We start from the raw sequence: 22124 nt of genomic DNA, 5'->3' as shown, positions 1-22124 counted from the left end.
AATGATGCGGTAAGAGCGTCTAAAAACATGCCATAATATGCTTTGCCCATGACCAGAACAATTTTAGAAAAAAAAAATCCTTGAATCACCCTCTTACTAACGCATGCGAATTTCCCTGCACCCTCCGCCAGTAGAAAATGAATTAAAGAAGCTCGAAAGAAAATATATTTTTTATGTCAAACCAACAAATGTCACAAACGATGATTGATTCGATTTGAAAAACGCAAATAACGGTTATATCAACATAAACATAACAACAACAATAACACCTAACATATCTGGAATCGTAAAAAAGACAGACTTGCCTGTGCTACACGCACTGCTCTTGACTACTGCTGACTGGTGACTGATGACTGCTGACTAATGACAGATAATGATGACACTGACAGGGTTACATTGAGGTTCAGCGCAGAGAATATGGTAGTAGTTTTTTATTTGCACCACACTGACGACCAGATGTGTTACAACAACAGCAACAACAACACCACCACAACCACCTAAACCAGTTAAGATATTTGTATGTAGCGCTGCCAGCAGCAGGCAAACGTTATAACGGGAAGACAAAATGCAAATTGCTGATCTCGCCCACTCAACCGTCTGTCTACACATTAGGCTTGACTGAGTCTTGCGGGCCATGAAGTGCAGTCGCCAGAAAAACCATAAACCACAGTCACCAATAAGTACACAGCAAGCACAGCTAAACTACAATAACAACAATAATAGTCACACTCGTACACTCTCCGTAACATACGAATCTAACTAGTAACGAGTAACTTATGAATCTAACTAGTAACGAGTAACTAAAAATAACATTGTTAAACCAAAAAGTGAAAAAATCTAAAATTAACTGTGTAAATTCCAAAAATTTGATGTGTTCTCTCCACTTTATATTCCAAAATACTTTCTAGTCAAACTCTCTTTTCTCGTTTCTATGAAATATTTCGCAACGCAGGAGTTACAATTCTACTATCGCTAACAGTCTTCCTCAATATGGTGGCCGAAACGATGCCAGCGACCTCAGATGCAGTGCCGCTCCTAGGTAAGTTGGTCTTTTCTCAAACGAATTTATTTTTTTTTATCTTTTTCTGTGAATTTCATAGAATTTTTGTGAATTTTTAATCGAAATACTTGAATTCAGTTGAATGAACTCGATTTTAGTTGGCGATACTGCAAAAGGGTGCCTAACTTCAGTGCGCTCCGCGTCTCTCCACATAAAGTGAAGGAGATGTTTGTAGCTCGAAATCAAGCAGTTGGTCGATGGTTTAGTAGCTGCTGTCTTACAACATTTTTTTTCTCATGATATTGAAAAATCAGTTTAATTCAAGGAAAATCCCACAATATAAAAATCTGTAGACATTGGGAGACTTTGAACCTTTGACAACTTTCGGCTCTCAACTTCTTTGTTAAAGCAAAAGCACAAACATATACGAACTCATACTTGCTGCCTTTGTAACTTTTCCGATTAGTTTCAAATTTAGTCTCCCAGCTCAGCAATAAACACGTGCGAAATTATATTTTCATTAGATTTTCTTGCTAAACACACACACACATTGCTTAGGCGTAAGTGAGTTTGCCACACCGGAAGTTGGCAACACGTTGTTACTTGCTGCTCCTTTTCTTATTTTTATTTTTGTAATCCACTACAAAACGTCCATGATTTTTGATATTAGCTCCGGAATGGGGAGGGTTTATAAAGACAACAGCTTATTGATCACGAGTTGGTAAGTTGTGTACGAACGTGGCAACAAAGTTCTTCAGGGGCGCAGTTATTGAAGACAATCTGAGAGTTGGGCTGAAATCCTAAAGGTTCACTAAGATTTACTGTTATACTATATCATATTTGAAAGTTTCTGCAGTGTTTCATGATTCACTGTAAGTTTTTGGTGGAAATTAGAGAACGTTGCAAAAAGAAATATATAAAAAAATTAGTTGTGGAACCACGAAGACATTTTGAATTATTAATCAGGGTACATCAGCCGTAAAGCTTTCTTCCACTTATCCTGGCGTTAAATTCTTGACGTTCCAACCTTGGTGTGAAGAAGGTATGGTAAGCTCATGAAGTGGTTTTCCTCCTATGTAAATGTAAATATATTTTTCCAGTACCAAAGAACTGTAAATAAGCCACATAATAGCAAGAAAACTCAAATCCGAAATAAAGTAGTTATATTTTAGTATGATTTCCTTTGCTCGCATAAACACAATTAATTAATTCAAATTTTCATACACTTCTGTACATAAACACATTCCCATTTTTACTATTTCACATTTTAGAAAATCAAACTTGAATCCTTTATATTTTGAAAATAATATTTTACTAAACCTCTTCCTCCAAATTCGAATTCCCCCTGACAAACAACACAACAACGAATTAGTCAAAGCATTTAGAACACACAGCTTTCAATGCATTTCCATAAATCAGTGACAAATCACAGCTCTTTCCTGCTCATCCACATATGTACATACATACAAGCGCATTTTATATATCGGATAAGCCCTAAAAAATTAAATAAATATCGAATTCCATAAACATTGCGTCGACATTCACAACGTCGCTCATACTCGTCGCGCATACTCGTAGTTTGCTTGCTCTTATTACACACACACGCATACACACACTCATGCATACGCGTTGATGCGTTGGCAATGCAAATAAATAGCACATACTCACACATACACACTGCAAAACATTTATCCTGCAATGTTTCTCATTTAGATGCATGTCGCCGAGCTTGTTTTTGTTGTTGCTATTGTTTCTTCTAATTCCATTTCGTTCTTTTTCGACATTTCGTAATTTGCGCAATGAATGCAACACGAAAACAGTAAAAACTACTCAACAGCATATTTTGCGCAAATATTTAGTTTTATGGTAAAAAAAAAACAACAAATACATTCTTTGTTACTGCTCTGCCCGACAGCAAAAAAGGGCACATTATTTGAAACTAAAACCAACGAATCAGACTAACTAAAAACAGAAACAGACACAAATGTAAATACTTGCCACAAAAATATGTAAAAAGAGAACACAGCAGCGGAATGAACAAAGCCAGCCACTACACCAACACACACACACACACGCGCACATACACACAAAACACCCACACGGCTGCACCTACAACAGCCCCACCAAGCCACCAGCGGGCGACGGTTTCCGACGTTCTTGCACGCCCACACACCCTCACACACACAGAGCACACAGTGGAGCGCGCGAGGTGGCTTGCAAATGTTGCTCATACGCCCCGCCACACTGCCGCAACGACACGCCAACACCAATAAGCACTTTTATTTATGGAATGCAATAAACAACACCAAAAACAATAGCAAAGCAAATAAATACAATAAATTTAAATAAGAACTAACATGTTCGCCACAAAATAAACACGCTCGCACGCACACACAGACACACGCACATGCACATGCCCACGAATTTATCCAACTAAACAATCCAAAAGTAAAGAGGACTGGTATGGCAAACAAAGCAAAAGTAAATGTTAAAACAAGTAAATGTTTATGTACACTTTAATCCTTAACCCAAATACAAATAGCCGAACACGTAGCGATCCACAAACGAAATGAGTAACGGCATTTAGGAGCATAATATGCTGCTAAAAGCGAAATACAAACGGAAAACATGTTTATAAACACAAAACCAAAAAAAAAAACAAAAAAATTAAAACCAAAAAAATAATATGTAAAAAGCAAAAACCGTTATGTGTTGCCAAAGGTACACACACACACACTTACATACTCGTACGGTGCCGCGCCGCTGCCACGCGCTACACGCCACTTGGCAGAGCCGTCGGCGGGCAACGGGCCAACCCATTGTTCCATGTGCTCAGCGGGCCGCCTCTCGGACAAGCCTCGCACAGGCGGCGTGCGACCTGCCGCTTTGGCCTGTCGCTCCAACCACCACATAATGTGAGAGAAAAAACGTTCTTGTTGGTCTGCACAGCAACACAAATGCGCTTACAACAACAAGCGATTGCAAAAAGCAAACGAATCGGGAAATTTTAAGTAGAAAAATGCAAATAACTGTAATGCAAATGCACGTAGATTTGAAAGACATGGTAGAAAGAGCAAAAGGTGTGGCAAGAGAATAGTACTAGTGACTTGCCAGTGAACTAAAGTGTGCCCACAAACCGGAAGCTGAGCTGCCAGCGTTTTGCCGGCGCGCTTTTTCTCTTTCGATTACTTTCCGCCTGTCTTTCTTGTATGTTTTTTGCCAACTTACTTTTTTCACATTAGCGTTCTTGTTCTTCTTGTCTTTTTTTAACTTCTTCTCTTTGTCTTCTTCTTATTGTTATGCTGATTTCTTACTAATTTTGCTTCTCTTTGCTTCTGCACTGGTAGGGTAAAGCGTTTTGGTGCGCCTTATGTCTAATATAATTCGTTTTTTATTGAATGGCATTGCCATTCATACGCACACACACACATGCAAGCAAGTTTTCGCAAACATATGCAAGGTGCAAAAAGTGTCACTCAAGTGTCCAGGAGCCACAAGTAGCGTAGAAATATAATTACGGCATTGGAGAGAATGAATGACAAATTCCTTTCTTAGAAACCGACTAGAATTGAATTCTTTAATATATTTCTCAGGGCAAAACTATAGAAAATATGTTAATCTGTTCCTGTATATTAAAAAACGAATAGTTTTCGAAGAAACTTCTCGCTATGTTGTATCAAAAGAACTTATTATTAGATTAGGTCAGGTTCAATGGCAGAGCTGAAACATAAAACTCCTGTTATCAAATCTTATAAGCTAACTATTGTTTATTGATATTCCCATCAATTCAGCAGAATGCCTAAAAGTGAAAGCTTCAAAGTGCTAAAGTCTTAATCTCGCAATGGCGGAAGGACCAAGAAAGTAGTGTTGAGATATCTCTACCCAGCTTTCATCCAAACAGTTTCCTCAAATGCCATCCACTAAAATTATAAACCTTCGGCGTGAACACCGATGGTGCAATGATCAGTTAGAACTAGGGTTAAACTATCCTCAATGTGGTCGGAGAGAGCACTAGACCTTATGCAAACCACCCTTTGGGCCACTGCACAAAAACAAATGGTAGCCCAGCACTGAACAAGCTTCGCGATAACGAGCCATCCAGTAGAGGAACACAAAAAGAGAGCTGAGCACCGACCCATTTTATTCTACTGAAAGTGAAGTTACGATGCCTTTTCTTGCCAGCTCGTCAGCTTTACCTAAGATTACGCTATGACCTGGCCCATACTAGTCTTATCACGGTGTGACACGATACCATTGATACTAAGGTTAAGCATTCCTTAGCTAGCCTTAAAGAGCTTCTGTTTCTGTATTTTAGCGAATATAGCTAGAAAATTTTGATAATAACAATTAAGGAAGGACTTCGTTCGAGTGTAACGAGACCATTTTATACTCTTGCAACTTGCAAGAATCAGAGCTCGAGAAATTTCTTCAGGAAGATATAGAGTTGGTCCAATTTTATCTATTTATAAAACCTAGTAATAGTTACATGGGGGCTAGGTCAAGTTTTCGGCCAATTTTTTCTATTTAGGCACAAATTTCAATTGTATATCCCATACATTGACCGATATTTTCGTCAAAAGTCAATTATAGATGATATATGGGGTCCACATATTCGGTAGCAATGTCTTGAACAATTTTGGTTTAATTTAGACTATTTTTGGTCATAAGGTAGCATACTCTAAAGGTATTATTCGTGTTATACCGTTATATTAGTTTCTTCGTGATTTTTGTACTAAAGTTAGTCAAAACCTTGAGCCTAATGTAACCCTACTCAGATTGAGATATTTTCGCAAGGAAATGTCTTACGAATGTGGTTCCCAAAATTAGACAGTTGAAGCGAAGTCGTGTTTGCATGTGTTTGCTTCATCAAAGCGCCGCATCTTCTTTATCTCTTCTTCGTATGTGATATGCGAATGCGAGAGTCGCTTCACAACTTCGTATCAATCCTTTACTACTTCAGTGCCGCTACACTTGCAACAAGCAAACAAGTGTCAAGTTATGAGACAACTCATAAATATATATATATATAAGAATAATAATTAATGATGCTTTATCCGACTTGCGGCATATTTCCATATATGTTTGATTTTTTCTTTGGTTATGCTTCACCTTATGTGATTTGAAGACGAAGCGCTTTTCTGTGTATTAAATTCTCAATTTCAAGTGATGCTTTCTATTTTTTTAATATAAAGTTTCTGCTTCACTTATTTACTCACCTCTGCATTTCACTTTCCACATTTCTCTGACATCACTCTTCGCGAGCATCTCTGCGCTGTATCATACACGATTCAACCAAATCGCTGAGCATTCCGAACTTCCTCCGATTCATTCGTTGTCGTATGCGCTTTCGTAAACTCACATTTTCGTATTAATTTTCCATTCGCATTGAATATATTTTATTAATAGCAGCAACCCATGGTTACTTTATTTGTTTTTTTATTGTAAATTTAAATGTAAGCAATTAAATGTTAATAATGACTAAACTAAAATCAAATCTTGTAAATATACTATATGATTGTAAATAATTTCGAATAAATAAACCTACTGAAATACAAACTTGGAGATTAATGTTAATAGAAATGGCATCATTTGCGTAAAGACTGATTTCTCATACTTTTCCAATTAATCTTAAACGAGTGAAATATTTTTTCGAATATTTATTCGAATAATTTCAGTACTGTTACTTAACAGCAAATTTCGATATTTTATTTAGCAACGGACCATTTCTATTCCATTAATATCCAACGACCGTTAAACTCCTTATGTTAAAAGATCAGCTGAAGGATGTTCCAAATTTTTGAAAAGTTAGAATAGAAGATTTGTTTTTATGATTTTGAGAGTAAACTCTAGCGGTTTTCAAAAGAAAATTCTAAGAAATCCTATACTGGCTTTTAAAATAACGCAAAAAACTTAACGGAGTTCGAAAATCAAAAAAAAAGCTATAGCCAATTTTAATTCGGCAAAATATGGGAAATTTTGGAACAGCCTTCAGTGCAGTAAATACTAAATTACAGTTTCGCTGTAAAAACATTAACCAGTCGTTAATTAGATTCGAAATGTTAGTTAGTGAGCAAACAGCCCCACAATAATCCTAAAATTACCAAATTAAATCTATAAACTATTTACTAAAGTAGCTATAATACATAGATTTCACCCACAAATTAATAGAATGGCGTAATACTAAACTAAAATCATTGCGAGAACGTACATGTTAACCCTAGCTGTGTAACGAGTCACCCTAGTTGCGAAGCCACGACCACACAATTACAACAACATTCACAGCCTTCAATTATTTACGCGTTTCAAATGCCTCCTCGTAGTTTCTTACAACCCACATGCCACACCATCTATTCAACAACTTTCCATTTCAACCAAATCAGAATATACTAAACAACCAAATAACCGAAACAGTGTCACCGAAACCACAACAATGAAGACTTCAAGCCATTTTCACTAATCCTACTTCCCACTTGAAGCTAAGGAATAAAGTAAACAAACTAAAGAAAAACATATTCCAAAGCTAAGTCCACAACTAAATTTTAGAACTCAACCCTAGACTATTGCTCGCCCCACTTGCCACCACTCTAAGTACTCTACTCCATACCCCAACTCACTGACAAACTACGTATTACCAAAAATGATCAAAACGCTAAAATGAATGATGTACATGAAACAGTTAGCGGGAAAAGCGAACCGTTACAATTGCGGTCATTGCAAAGCATGATGATTGCGGATAATTGGTTGTGCACAGATTAATTCAACATATCACGGACGAACGGTGATAAAAAGGGTTGAAAATACAGGCAACAATGCCAGGTTCAAGTCAACGACAGCGTCAGATTGCTCCGCCAACGCAAAGGCGTGTGTTTAAATGCACTCGCGGCAGGAGACACCAGAGAGACGAACACTGATCGGCAGGACCGAATGTTTCGGCAATTTCACGTTCTCGCTTGAATTGGGCCTCAAGTTGTTGCTGTTGGTGTTGGGATTTCCGGCCACCCACTCACACAGTTACAGTTACCGTTCCTTGTCTTGCTTAGATTAGGTCGTGGGCAATTGTTGTACTGAGGTTGCGCTTGCGCAGAAACGATAATATCGGAACGGAGTAGCCAGGCTTTATGTTAATCCAGTAAATAAATAATTTTTCTCGTGCTGTAAGATAGATTAATTATGATATCTGATATGTATTGTATACTTTTAAATGCTTTAATAATTACAAGTTTTTCTATATTTATGCTATGAATATTCGTACGACAATGCAGTTTGTGTAATATAAATCAGTTTTTTCCATAATTTGTTCACAAAGTGTTTTTGCTCCTACTTTGTCACGATTTCAATATATATTTTTAAATTCAAGTAAACTTTGAGTATTTTCTTGTAAAATGAACCGAAAGCTCGGACAAAACAAATAAATGGCATACAAAATTAAAACAAAAAATTGTCGGGCCATATTGATTGTGTGAAGGGTATTTTTATGTTTTGTCCCAACAGCCACGTATTCATCCTCAGCTTAAATAGAAAGTAAAAACAACATAAGGCGGCCTCGAAAAAATATTTGTACAGATCTACGGTCCATGGCTGCTGTGATGAATGCCAATAAATAATGCAAGAATAAGTGCATGATCATCGGTCCCACTCCTGACATCAGCATACAAGAATTCCACCCTATTATTATTTGCTTCATACAAAAACCTCGGCTGACAGATTTCCAAAATCGTTGTGTGACGGAAATGTTACAATACATATTCTCAAATAATAGAAATTTCTGTTGATAATACCTTCCCGAAGAGGGTAATGACGCCCACTCTAAGAGCACCTACTGATATCAACTGGAAGCGTTGCTGAACTTGGTGGAAGGAGGACCGGCGGTCACTGGAAGAAAAATCTGCGTGTTTGGACGCATTATCCTACTAAAGTCACACATCATTATGATTAAAGTCCTCTCACGAACAAATACCAAATTCGACAAGACACTCACCATCCCCGTCCTACCATATGGTGCAAAGGCATGGACGATGGCAACATCTGATGAGGCGGCGTTACGAGTTTTCGAGAGAAATGTTCTGCGGAAGATTTACTATTGCGCTTTGGCAACGGTGAATACCGCAGTCGATGGAAAGATGAGCTGTACGAGATATATGGCGACAAAGAATCAAGAAGCAGCTACGCTGGTTAGATCATGTTGTTCGGATGGATGAGAACACTCCAGCTTTGAAGGTCTTGGATTCAGTACCCGCCGGGAGAAGTAGACGAAGACGAAGACCAGGTGAAGAAAGACCTGGCTGAACTTGGAACCTCAAATTGGCGTTAAACTGCGAAAAGGAAGATCGGCTGGCACTCTGTTGAAAACTCGGCTATAACCACGTAAGCAGTGTCTACGCTAATAAAGAAGAATAACATTATTGGCAATAACTTCTGAATTAGACTTCACTTCCAATGACGCCACATTGTTGGGCCATTATTTACCGAAATGACCTTTTTTATATAAAAAATAATTTGTCCTAAAATCCCCTTATGTTTTTAAATATATTTACTCTCCCTCTCACGGACCCTATCTATATGGCTTTTGGTTCCGCTCTTCACACAATCAATTTCGCCTGCTCTTGCCTACAAGATCGATCTCGAATTGAATCAAACCAAAGCTTTAAGTGCACCATATATAACTTTGTATATACACAAATCTTTATATAAAACCGAAAGTACCGTTATACGCTTGGCCGGTCAATAATAGTGGCACAAAGCGTTTAACCGAAACTGAAACTGAAGTAATGAATCGCGTTGAAGTTAAAGCTACCGAAATGCATTGCAAGGCAATGCGCACACACAAACACACGAATCTGACCATGCAAAGCGAAATTTTGCAAATATAATTTCAGCTGAGTTGCAAACATTAGAGAGCCAACAACATGCCACACATTTGCACATGCGCCACAGACGCGTTGGAACATTTGGCGCGTGTACGAATGTGTGGCGTTGCCACTCTGTACTTATTTGAGTATGTGCCGCTGCATACAGATAAACACAACAAACGTACGTACAATATTTGTGTAATTTTTGTGTCCTTCTAGGAACTTATTTCAATTGCATTATGTTTATGGTGGCCTCATCAGTTGTGTCAACCATACTTATCCTCAATTATCATCATAGAAATCCAGATACGCATGAAATGAGTGAATGGGTAATATTATATGCAAATCAATTCAAACAGTAAACAATTTTTTATTTAAATTTCTTACTTGTTTTTTAACATTTATATATTTACTACAATAGTGCCAAACAATACATACATACACACACGTGCATACACGTGCAACATAGCCAAAACAAACACATGCATACATCCATTAACAAAACTATGCACTCAGCACACACACACGCACACCTACATATCTATTCATATACAAACACATTTACATACATACCATATATAAGGTATGATGCCACGCCTAACTCACACTCAGCGAGGCGCCACTCTGAGTGAGCCGAACGAGCTTTTTAATCGATTGCAAATCTGTAACACACACACACACACAATCCACTTTGAATTCTCGCTTAAACGCTTCTTTTTTTGTCCCGAGCTGGCCTCACTTACAGGCACACGCACACATGGGTGGCGCTGGCGTCGCCTGTGTGCACGAGGCAGATGCATTGTGTTATACTTCGGTGTTTAAATTAAATAATTCACATTTTTTTAAGGCATTCCAACTAATCGAGCAAGTCTACGCTCGAAAATTGCATGCACAAACAGAACAGCAACACAAACAAATCACAGATATGCCTGCCACACACACCCACACACACGCATCTCCACACATGCCGCCGAATGTAATTAAAGTCAAAAATTTGCTTGCTATAAATCTTGATTTTTTTCTTTAATTTCCGAGCTTTGGCAGCTTTCTTATGAACAGTTTTCAATGCATTCACAATGTTGCCTCAACTGCTTTAGAAAATTTTTCATTATTGTACGACATTTTTTTCTGGAACTAACTTACTTTTTAGTACTTTACATAAGTGTAAATATGAACTTTAACTTGATAAATAGCATAATGTTAATAATCACATATTTCAATAAATTTTCAACGCTTTCTCGGCCATGACGCTTTCAACGGCCTTGCCACTGTTGTTTGTTGCTGCTCCGACGGCTGCTTCGCTTGGTGTCGACTGCCCACTATCGCTATCTGGCTCTGTCGGTTTCGTACTCGCTGTTTCTGCCTCTATGCTTGTCCTTGTCTATCTCTCTGTTAACTAAATTGCTGATCGTGTGCGCGCTCGATCGCCGTGCGTCCCTCGTTTTTGATAAACCCGACGCCACTGCTGACAACAACATCCAACATGTGTGGATGCATTTTAAACTGCACAAACAACAACTAACTAACTAAATTTATAACCGAGCTGATATTTAAAACAATAACAATATGAACAACAACAACAATAATAATAATAACAAACAAATTGATTGAATTACATTCATTGCATTTGCTGCTCTCGAATGCTGTACACTTACTATGCGCAACAACTACAACAACAACAAAAATATGCAAATAAATTCTAAATTAAACCGAAACTTAAACTAAAACTAAAACCAAAAACTGCAAAACTAAAACCAAAACTGTACTAAACCGTCAATACCCGCACACTACTCTCTCCCTCTTTCTATCGCTGTCGCGTTCTCTCACACTCGCTGTCTACTACCGACCACTTGCAAAACCCCCAGATAAGAGTAATATTCCTTTATTGGTTACCTTGCATATTGCGGATGCAAAGGCCGGGACAGGTCGGCTATGAGTGCCCACCGCCGCCGTCTTCATCGAGCTCTTCCAATGCCGGCGATAAAAAACACCAGATGCAGAACGTCGAACTGAAAGAAAGGTAAGATATACTTTAATAATAAGCTAGCTGCCTTCGATTCCTCAAATCTTGTAGAGTGGCGAATCGAACAAACGACTGATAAAAATCAAATAAACTTCCACAATCAGATAGAATTTTCAATCTAAACGTCACTTTAAAGAGATATCCACATAGTCACTTGTATTGAATCCAACAAAAAAGCTTCTTCATTTTTAAAAAAAAGAACGAAAGAATTCAAGCAATGCAAGCAGATAGAGCCGAATCGAAGACGATTAACATAATACTTAATATTTGAATATCGGAAGTGTAATGCTAAATAAGAACTGTACGCCCCGTCCTTGTACATCACATTTTTTACCATTCCAATATTATTGATGTGGCGTTAAAATGCCACAGATATTTTTTGGACCAGCATTCGTCAAAAAGTCAAAATCTAATATAATATGTTCTCTCTTAATTTTTTTCCAATGGGCTTTTGTGTATCCTTATCAAATTACAAACAATCGCCAACTGTGAATAAGCCTGTGTTCTTTTTATATTTGTAAAATTAATGAGTACATATATAACTTTTCTCACAAGCAGATCATCGAAATCATTACTCGCCAATGTTCTGGACATCGACGACGACTTCCGTTGTAACCATCGCTGCGCCAGCGCCACGTTGCCCCATCAACCGACTTACTATCGCGCCATGTACAGGTAAGTAGATAAGCATTGGAAAACTACAAATGGAGTTTAACCAATGTATACGAATACACTAGTGTACAGTAATAATTCACCTAGTTGTGGTACTCGTATACTGAACAATAAAACGGTACAAAGTGAACCGAATAGATGGTATATTATAATTCAAATTTTATTTGGTATATATATATAAATATACTTGTAGTTTGTCAGGACATAGAGACCTATTTCACTAATTGTCATGAAGTTTGTAATATCCAGAACGATTTTATTCTGTATAATAGAGAATATATGGAAAAATCAGTATAATTAGCGAAGTCGATTTAGCCATGCCCATCCCTGTTTACGCGTTCAGATATCAATCTGAAATTTGGAAAACGTTCTTTTCTCTCCAATAATCAGCTCATTAGTGCAAAGCGTCGATATCACAGCACTATAGAATACAGCAGTCATACAAACCGATTCATCAAAATCATGGTCTTATTCGGAAAACTTTTTTATTTGACAAGAGATCATCATGAAATTTGGCACAATTTCCACCGGCAGGTAATGAATCGAAAACATGGAGTGTTTTCTTCCTTCCGGACAGCATGACCCAGCCAGCACAGCCGCTGTCTCTTTATTCGCTGAACTATGTCATTGGCATCGAAAATCTCGTACAGCTCTCCGTTTCATCGACTGCGTTAGTCACCGTCAACAATGCTCAAAGGACCACAAATATTCCGCAAAACCTTTCTCTCGAGCACTCCTAAGGCCCACTCACCAGATGATGTCGTTGGCTATGCCTCCGCACCATATAGCAGGATGGGAATGATGAGGGACTTATAGAGTTTGGTGTTTGTTTGCTAAGAAAGGACTTTACTTTTTAATTGCATACACAGTCCAAAGTATAACCTGTAGGCAAAGTGATTTTGTATTTAATTTCAAGGCTGATATTTTTTTGGTGTTGAAGCTGCTTCCAAGATAGACTAAATTATCAACGACTTCAAAGTAATGGCTGTCAACAGAGACATGGGAGCCAAGTCGCGAATGCGATGACAGTTTTTTTGATGACAAAAGATATTTCATCTTCACAGTTCACAACCAGACCCTTACGCTTCGCCTCCAATCCAGTCTAAAGAAGATTGCACGATAATAAATTAGAAGATTGAAGAAGTCACACGATACGTGGGTCTCCCTGTCTGAAACCTCGCTTAATATCAAATGGTTCGGAGAGGCCCTTCCCGATCCTTTGCTTCGGAGCTGCTCAACGTCAGATTACAAAGCCGTATTAGCATTTGGGTTGTCAGTTCTTCGCCGCCATATTTGAGGTGCTAGGTCGACAACTTTTCCACTGATGCAGATTGTGACTAGACGATCATCTACTGTAGCGAATACCAGGACTCGACGACTGAGTCTTTCTCCCATCTCGATTTTTCCCTCCTTTATACGGCCGCTATAATAGTTGTCACAAAGACCTCTCGCCTCCGTACATCGCATTTCTTAGACGGCGGTGATTTCAGCCTCTACTTTAAGAAGACAGGGATCGGACATTCCATTATCGCCATCAAAAGTGGGGTCTTTCATCCGAGGCTGTTTTTCATTTTCATTGGGGGTTGTTTTTACGTGGCAGGTCGGTGAGTAGTATAGTGTGTATAGTAAAGTAAACAGACGCTGCAATAAGACTTCAGCCAACCGAATATGCGTGGCGACTAAAAAAAAAGAATTGGGCATTCAGAACTCATTCCTTTCGAAGGGTTTTAGGTATTTTCTCAGCAACAGTCTCTTAGCTTAGCACACGAATTCCCGTTTTATCCAGTGTTTTCTTCAATATACCAAAATTTACATCACTCCGAGTGTTATATCTCGCGAACCAATCATCCGACAATAGTGAAAGTTATACCTTGCCTTTCGAAGGTTCGGGGTTTGCGGAATAGATATGGTGCCTTTTAGCAAAATATCAACTGATTTGTAAAATGTTATTCAATATACCATTATATAGAATATAGGAGTATGCCTTATTGTTTTAATTAAATGTGAATGATATCACGCCACGACCAGGGCCACGCTTGCTCTGAATCATTTAGAAGATTTGTAATAATGTTCGCTTATTTAACTTTTAAGTTTCTGGCGTTAATTGTAAAGCAGATAACAAAACTTCATAACTTCACCCCTCTACTTAAAATGTATCGTTGTCAGCTTTTACTACGGATAATGGCACAAACGAGCTAACTATAACGCCATCACGCTATCATCAATAGTCAAAGTTGTTTGCATATTCAAAGGACAATTTAATTTGTTCGAAGAATGTCAACGGAATCCATATTGATTGGGCTCGTATACCAGTGATTGATATTCTGTCGCTTTTTCGCATACATATGTTCTCTCATGTGTACCACACACTCATACATTCCAACACACTTACATATTTACATACATACGCAATGAAAGCATATTTAAAATTCTCCCATTACAGGCAAGGCGATGACGGCAGCGTCGGTCCGGTGGGTCCCGTCGGCCCTGTCGGCGATGCGCGGATGCACGAAGCCATGTCGCACACCTGCCTCAGCTCATCTGCCGAGTATGAATTGGCGCTTATCCTGAAAGAACTGCGATGGATCACAGATCAGGTGAGGCGAATAAATTGACAACAATCTACCTTTACTGTTCTTAACGGCACTTGGGCGCCTGAACAAAGATACGTGCTGCAAGCAGGTGTGCGTGAGATGCGTGTGTGTAGCTGCTGGCTCACCCACGTGCACGGGTGTGTCAAAAATGCATGATACTCACAGGGCGCCAAACGAAGCGCAAATAGCAAACACAATCAGATGCACACTTGTGAGCGCACGCAACAGGAGATAACGGTTTTCATTGATAGTCTATTGTTTTCGATTTTAATGATGTCATTCATAAGATTTGAAATTGACGGCACTGAAATACGGATTTTGCGATGGCATGCGGGCGCCAAGGCGGCACTTTGTACCTAGATATGTGTGTTTTTGCTTGAGCACGCGTCGCTTCACAGTGAAAAGATGACTGTCGACTTTTCTTGAAGTGGTGGACAGACTCTGTAAGGAAAACGCGAATTAGTCATCAGTTTTTACTTTACATTTAAGAACGAGTTAATGCAACATTAAATATGCGTTAATCGGCTTCGGGAGTTTTGACTACACATCTTATTATCGAAATTGCGTTATAAAATAGTGAATATGCATTAACAGTAAAATACCATCTGATGAAGTTGACCCGGACAGTCCCAAAAGTCATCTATCTCCCATCATAGATAACAACATTCAAAAAGACGATGACAGAAGTTTTCGGAAAAAATATTATGCTAAATTGCTTTTGGATAATTCACATAGAACTTTTGCTTCGCTTTGCGTCAGACATTTTTTGTATGAGTACGTTCACATCAAAAGTTGTGGACACGAAAATAAGCGAAATGTTGTGCAACCCTCATATTTTTGAGCTTTGCCAAGCAGCAGTCACCATTTTTATTCGAGAAAAGCGCTAAAGTCAAAACTTTTCTTGTGGCATACCCTTTGTTTTCTTTCGCTTCGTTGTTTGAGCATGAATTGTCACGCAAAGCGAGGAAAGTTGTATGTGAATGGACGATTCTGCCGTTACTAAGCAAATCAGTATAAAAGATAAAAAAAGTGGATTCAAAACATGAAAGTATGTTTTTTGTGCGTGTAAACTTTTATGCAGAAGTTTGAAGTTTTCGCAGTTTCCTGTTGGGTATTTGACAGTGAGCGTGCCGACAAACGTCTACCCTCGTTTAAGTTCGAAAATGTATTGCTTTGTTTACGCTATCAATGTGTCAAATCATGAATATTTCAATAGATCCATTGCATCACATGTGAAGATAATCTAATTTTCGTGTCAAAGTGTCGTTATAGGCCAACCGTGTATGGTTAAGTGCTAACACATATTCACCGATATACTTGTACTAAGTAGCTTTACTTTAGATAACTTCAAAGAGATTTGTCGAAAGTTAAGCTGTGTATATTTTACATTACCTCAAACCTTACTAAGGAATTGAATAATATTTTCTTTATTTCAAACAAATCTCAGCTCATCATAATTTTTTATCGCACTCAATGTTATTTTTTTAAGAAAAAATATCTTTTTACTGAAAAAGTAATTATTGCGATGACTAGGATATAAAAACGGGTTTGGCATAGCAAAAGCTATCTTTAATGGACTTAATCTAGTTAATCGCTTTTTTATCTTTTTCTGTTTTTGTTGTTCCCAGGGAAATTTTGCTTCTGACGGAATGATGATATACTTGTACTTAGATGAAATATATGCTTTAATTCTTACTTTCAGCTGAAGAAAGAGGACGAAACGGGCGACGTAACGCGCGACTGGAAATTCGCAGCGATGGTAGTTGATCGCTTGTGCCTTATAATTTTCACGCTGTTTACAATAATTGCCACACTGGCGGTACTCTTCTCTGCGCCACATTTCATTGTAAGTACCGTTTCGAATGAGTATATGCTCTGCGTAAAAACCTGCTCTCTTTTATTTTATTTTATTTTTTTATTTTATTTTATTTTTTTTTTAATTTTTTATTTATTTTATTATTATTATTACCCTTTCAATCCTATTTCATTTGAAATTTCTCTTCGCAGTTCCCATAATTTGTGTCAATGTCTAAAGTCTGGCAACTACAAGTGCAACATTTGGTTCAGGCGACAGCGCGGAAAGCTACGATTACAATCAAGAAACTTTTATTCGTCGTTTTTGTGTTTCAATGTCAAATGTCAACAGAGCGATTTCAACCTCTAACTATGGAAGGAAAAAATCAACAACACATGTAGCAAAAAATGTTAAAATAACAAAAACAAAATGTGCCTCAGTCAACGAAAGAAAAATTGTAATTTTATGCCGAAGTTGTAACAATTTTAGGTTTTTACGCAGTAAATGATAAAAGTAAAGCGACAACACCCAAATGTTAATAGACTCTTGAATTTTCTCCAACTAATTTTGATCCGTGAACCAAACACATAACAGTACAATTTCAATGAAGTATTAACTTCAATTCGATTAACACCACAATGATGACTCGGTCTAAATTGGGATTGACAAATTTCACAATTATTCAATTATTGCTGTTTCTTGGGGCGTCCGAGAAGGTGCTAATTTATACGACAGACAACCCACTTTTAAACCCTCTTTCTACAATATATATTTGATCAAACATCGACAAATATTGGGGCTTTATAGAGAACTAAAAGCACTTAAATATGGTATATAGGCTCGCATACTCTTAGCCATATAACATCAAATACATATTAGTTTGAGAATCAACTAATTGAGTTGAGCTCAGTGCTGAGGCGTTTGGTTCGCGCGCTTTTTTTTCCTTTTCTCTCAAATTTCATAGCTATGTTTTGGTTGAACTAAGTTGAATTGGATATAAGGAAAAAGGCAATAATTAAAAGTGAATAAGAGTTCGCTGTGATAAGTAAAAAATTGCTGGTGTAAAAATGTGCATGAGGAATTTAATTCGCATGCAGAAAATGTCAAATGTACACTGTAAGATATGTGTGTCTAACTCAAATTGTAAAGCTAACTCGAAGTCGATATGCGGAGTACCAGGGAAGTGACAGCTAAGAGTCTTATCAGTCAATTGATTGTCAAATAGTGCGGAGACCCTGTATTTCGATGATATTAGTTTTTATGAACCGATTTCGAGTGGCTTATACTTGGAAATTTCACTTGACATATGAGCATAGAGAATGTGATAAATGAAAACGAAAGCAAAATGTGAATTAAGCGTAAATAACTGTATATGTGGAAAAGAGTTGTGAAAATTGCAAAGGCATTTGCAGTCATGATTCTAACTATGATACAAACAAACATACAAAAAAGATTCTAACTATCAGCAAATCTAGTAAAGTGCTTCATAACTATATAGGCTATAGATTTACGAGTCTGTGCAATTAACATTACACTCATACAATACTTACTTCCGCGAGACTGCAGCAGTCGAAGTACTCACATTTCTCCGCACTCTCTTTCAAGAGATCGCCCAAATCATTCTCTAACCGAACTCAAATTGCCGACGTCGTAGGCAAAAGAGAGCACTCTGCGAAAATAAAAAATATCTATTGTACTTAATATCGAGAAAGTATAAAGTTAACTATTTTATAAAGTAGAAAAAGGTATAAGGATATTACCTAAGTACTTGTTAACGAGAATAATGCTCCATATACATGCAATACATACAATACAATAACAAAAGAGAACACAAATAATAATTTAAAAAATAAAAGAGAAAACGAAAACAAAAACAAAAACAAAAGCAAAAACCGAAAAATAGTAAATAATATAAAAATAAAAAGTTGGAATTAAAACAGAAAAACACTTACATTTGAAACATGCAATATAATTAGGAGATATACTTAAGTCTAAGACACAATTACGGTTGATGCATTACATAGCAATAAGTCGTTGAATTACATGCGTAGCCAATTGTATATTACAAACGTTTTGATGCAATTTAAACAGCAAAAAGTTAACAAATTTCGTGCGTAGACTCTAGCCTCTAAGATATATTATAGGACACAGCGAGTAAAACAAGATGATTTAAGTCTAAAAATGCATGACAATGCGCTAAAAGTCTTCAATTAAAGCAATCATAACGAAAATCGCAATAGAATTACAGATATATGTGTATGTATGACTATATAGTGTAGGGAGTTTGAATAAAGTTGCGAATAATACACTGCGATAATTGAGTAAATTTTGTTAACGAATAATTAGCGATATTTTAGGTTAGTATAATGACCTTGGACACTCATAGGCTTATTAATAGTGAGAGAGAGACACTGTGGCTAAAAACAAACTGAGCGCAGAACACAGAAAGCAAGAGCAAATCACGAATTGATGGCGGTGGCGGTGTGCACAATTTCTATGTATATAGATCATTGTACACCCAGAACCTGCAGTATGCTGCCCATAAGATCTCTCAGCTTCGCTTTTTTCGCTCCCTATTTAACAAGCTCTGTGCACTTCAGTAATACATATGTAGTCTGGAGTATTTTGACAGCATAATTTTGCCTTCCCGCGCAACTGTTGCGTAGGTAATACATAAATTTGAATTAAACCAACAATTTTGGCCTTGAAACGTAGGCATACATACACACATATTTGTATGGCAACATTCTTGCATTTGCATTGGAAAACGATAAACAATAAAATTTCTATTCACTCAACGTTAGCATAGTTATAGGCGCAGCAACCATATATCTACCATACGCATACTCACAAATATAGTTACGAATATATACATATTTATATAAATAGCGAATTGGAAATTATTTGTGTCACATTGACATGCTTTTGTATCGACAAACAAATAGCCAAATACATAGTACATACCGTACATAAAGTTAGTGTTACAAAACATACGTACATGCCTACATATAGAACGGTACATCCGTATGCAGCAAATTAGAGAAGCAACAAGAGCGCTAGGATTATATAATATGAGCAGAAACTTTAGCTATATGCAGACATTAACAAATATTACTTGGCAAGTCGCAGTCACAATAGATAAATGCAACAGTTTTAGCTTGTATACACACACACATGTGTATCTCCATAACTGACACACCCACGCCAACATATGTGGGCGCTTGGAATGAGTGGAAGATCCACGTTGAAGCGAAGCTTCAGTTTAGACAAGCGCGGTTATTTTTATTACAATTAGACGCAGTTAGAGAAGAAGAAGACAATTAGCTAGTAAATCGAAATTATTACAATCACGAACACATTTGTACATACACACACACACGCTTGCACAGAGTGGCTTCATCTCATCACTAACTGCTGAAGCTCTTCGCAGCGATCCACCGCCGCCTGCAACACTTCCGCGGCTATAAGTTTGTAAATACCCCCGCAACTTACGCCAGTTCCCCGCCCCTTCCATGCACACACACACACAACTGCACAGAACACGCGTACATATATAAAAGAATATGTATAGATTTGAAGCACACAATGACAAACCGAGCAAAATTGCACGCGAAAGTGCAAGCAAATATGGAAATTTGAATGCGAGAAAACAATGGTCTTCCTTAAAGTTAAATTGTAACATAGGCAAAACTAAGCGCATAATACGCAAACAAAACCAAAAATATATACATACATACGTACATTATGCGCGTAATTAAATAATACATACATAGACGTAAGCAAAACGTAGAAACTCGTTTAGAGTTTCAATTTCAGTTGATAAGTTTCATTAAATTAAGTGAAAGAGCGATATGGAATAGAACATTCGACAACCTTACTATATTTTGCTAGACACCCGATTGACACTGTTATTGAACAACCCTAGCATTGTGTGACCTCCACACTTTCTCATACACACGCCGTCGGAAGAAACGCGGCTACAATGGGGGATTCCCGTGATATGCGCAGAAAAGAAAGAGGGTACACACTTAGACATGATTATAGCTACCAAAATTATTTATTAGAAAAGTGTTAGAATCGTTTCAAAAGAAGACAACTTTCTATCAAACATTTCATAGTTTTACTTCTTTAAGAACACCTAAGTATATACAATTTTAGGAATTCTGGTTCAAGTCTATATATTTTTGAACATTTGATACATTTTAGTATTTAATTATTTAATTTTAGCATTGATATAAATTTCTGCTCTAGCTCCGAGCCGCTACTGAGGCCAATAAATGCGCAAATACCGGGCTCGGCCAATGACATGACGAAGAGGGTTGCCCCTTAACTTGTTCGCTTTTGTTAAGTGTTGGGCTTTAATTCCAGTATATAAATAGTTATAAACAATAATCTGCTCGATAAATATCTGTCTCTAGCTAGTACTTAGAGCAGCCAATTCAGAAATACCAAAGAAATTCTCTATAAAAAAATGAAGTCGGATGCTACCTTTAACACCAGGGCGACTGGAGCGATTTTGATAGTATCGAACTTGTTAAATTCGTCTCCGCTCCTAATGGCAGCAAAACATAGAATTTAGAAATCTCTCACTTAAAAAATTAAGATACAATAATCTATAAAAATTTCTAAACGCATAAAGAATTGGAAGAATTGGAAGAAATGCCAGAAATTATAAAATCTTCCTTCCTTCTTTGGACGGTGCAAATGGGCTGCGTAGAGGCATAGGTGTCTACTTATCTACACTTTCTGCATGAATTGTCGTTACTTATGCCAATGGCCCAACAACCTATCAAGAGGCCAATAGTCGTCTTGTCGTTTCGAGGCCGTGTGAATAAAAATCATGCGAGTTTTCCTAAAAAGCCCTTGCAAAGATTTCGGCGATCCTGTACTTAAAGCATTCCATCTCGGACTGTTCCGCCTGTCAGCCCTTTCGTAAATTTCAATGAATATCGTTTTTAGGTTCTTACGTATTTCCTGTTCTTGTTCGGTAGCCAGACGGATGTCACTTTTGACAATATCTTAAACTATTTCGTTTTCCGCAATTATCTTCATCTACTGCCTCCCAGCTTTTAAGGATATTATTTGACGTAATGTGAGATTATTGTCTTGATTGCCGCCAGGCTATCGACGTATGTATTTATGTCTTTCAAATTGTTTCCTGCGTGCGTTTCCTGAATGCAAAGACCTCCGC

The 22124-nt window shown here is 37.5% G+C and overlaps 1 protein-coding gene across 9 annotated transcripts in view; it reads left to right on the top strand.

The window, feature by feature from the left end:
- Positions 1–21588, top strand: part of LOC105231402 (neuronal acetylcholine receptor subunit alpha-7) — a 193922-nt gene extending 172334 nt beyond the window's left edge. For all 9 annotated transcript variants that reach the window (XM_049454411.1, XM_049454408.1, XM_049454405.1 and 6 more), the window contains 7 exons: positions 953–1039; positions 10069–10178; positions 11715–11869; positions 12431–12547; positions 14988–15141; positions 16841–16984; positions 17146–21588. In XM_049454411.1, coding sequence (XP_049310368.1) covers positions 953–1039; positions 10069–10178; positions 11715–11869; positions 12431–12547; positions 14988–15141; positions 16841–16984; positions 17146–17154 — 776 coding nt within the window. In that variant the 3' untranslated portion in view covers positions 17155–21588. The remainder of the gene's footprint in view (positions 1–952; positions 1040–10068; positions 10179–11714; positions 11870–12430; positions 12548–14987; positions 15142–16840; positions 16985–17145) is intronic.
- Positions 21589–22124: the final 536 nt, after the last annotated feature.

This window comes from Bactrocera dorsalis, chromosome 4 (genome assembly GCF_023373825.1).
Source record: "Bactrocera dorsalis isolate Fly_Bdor chromosome 4, ASM2337382v1, whole genome shotgun sequence".
NCBI lineage: Eukaryota > Metazoa > Arthropoda > Insecta > Diptera > Tephritidae > Bactrocera > Bactrocera dorsalis.
Note: the sequence above shows the minus strand (reverse complement) of the source record. Positions and strands in the feature narration are given on the sequence as shown.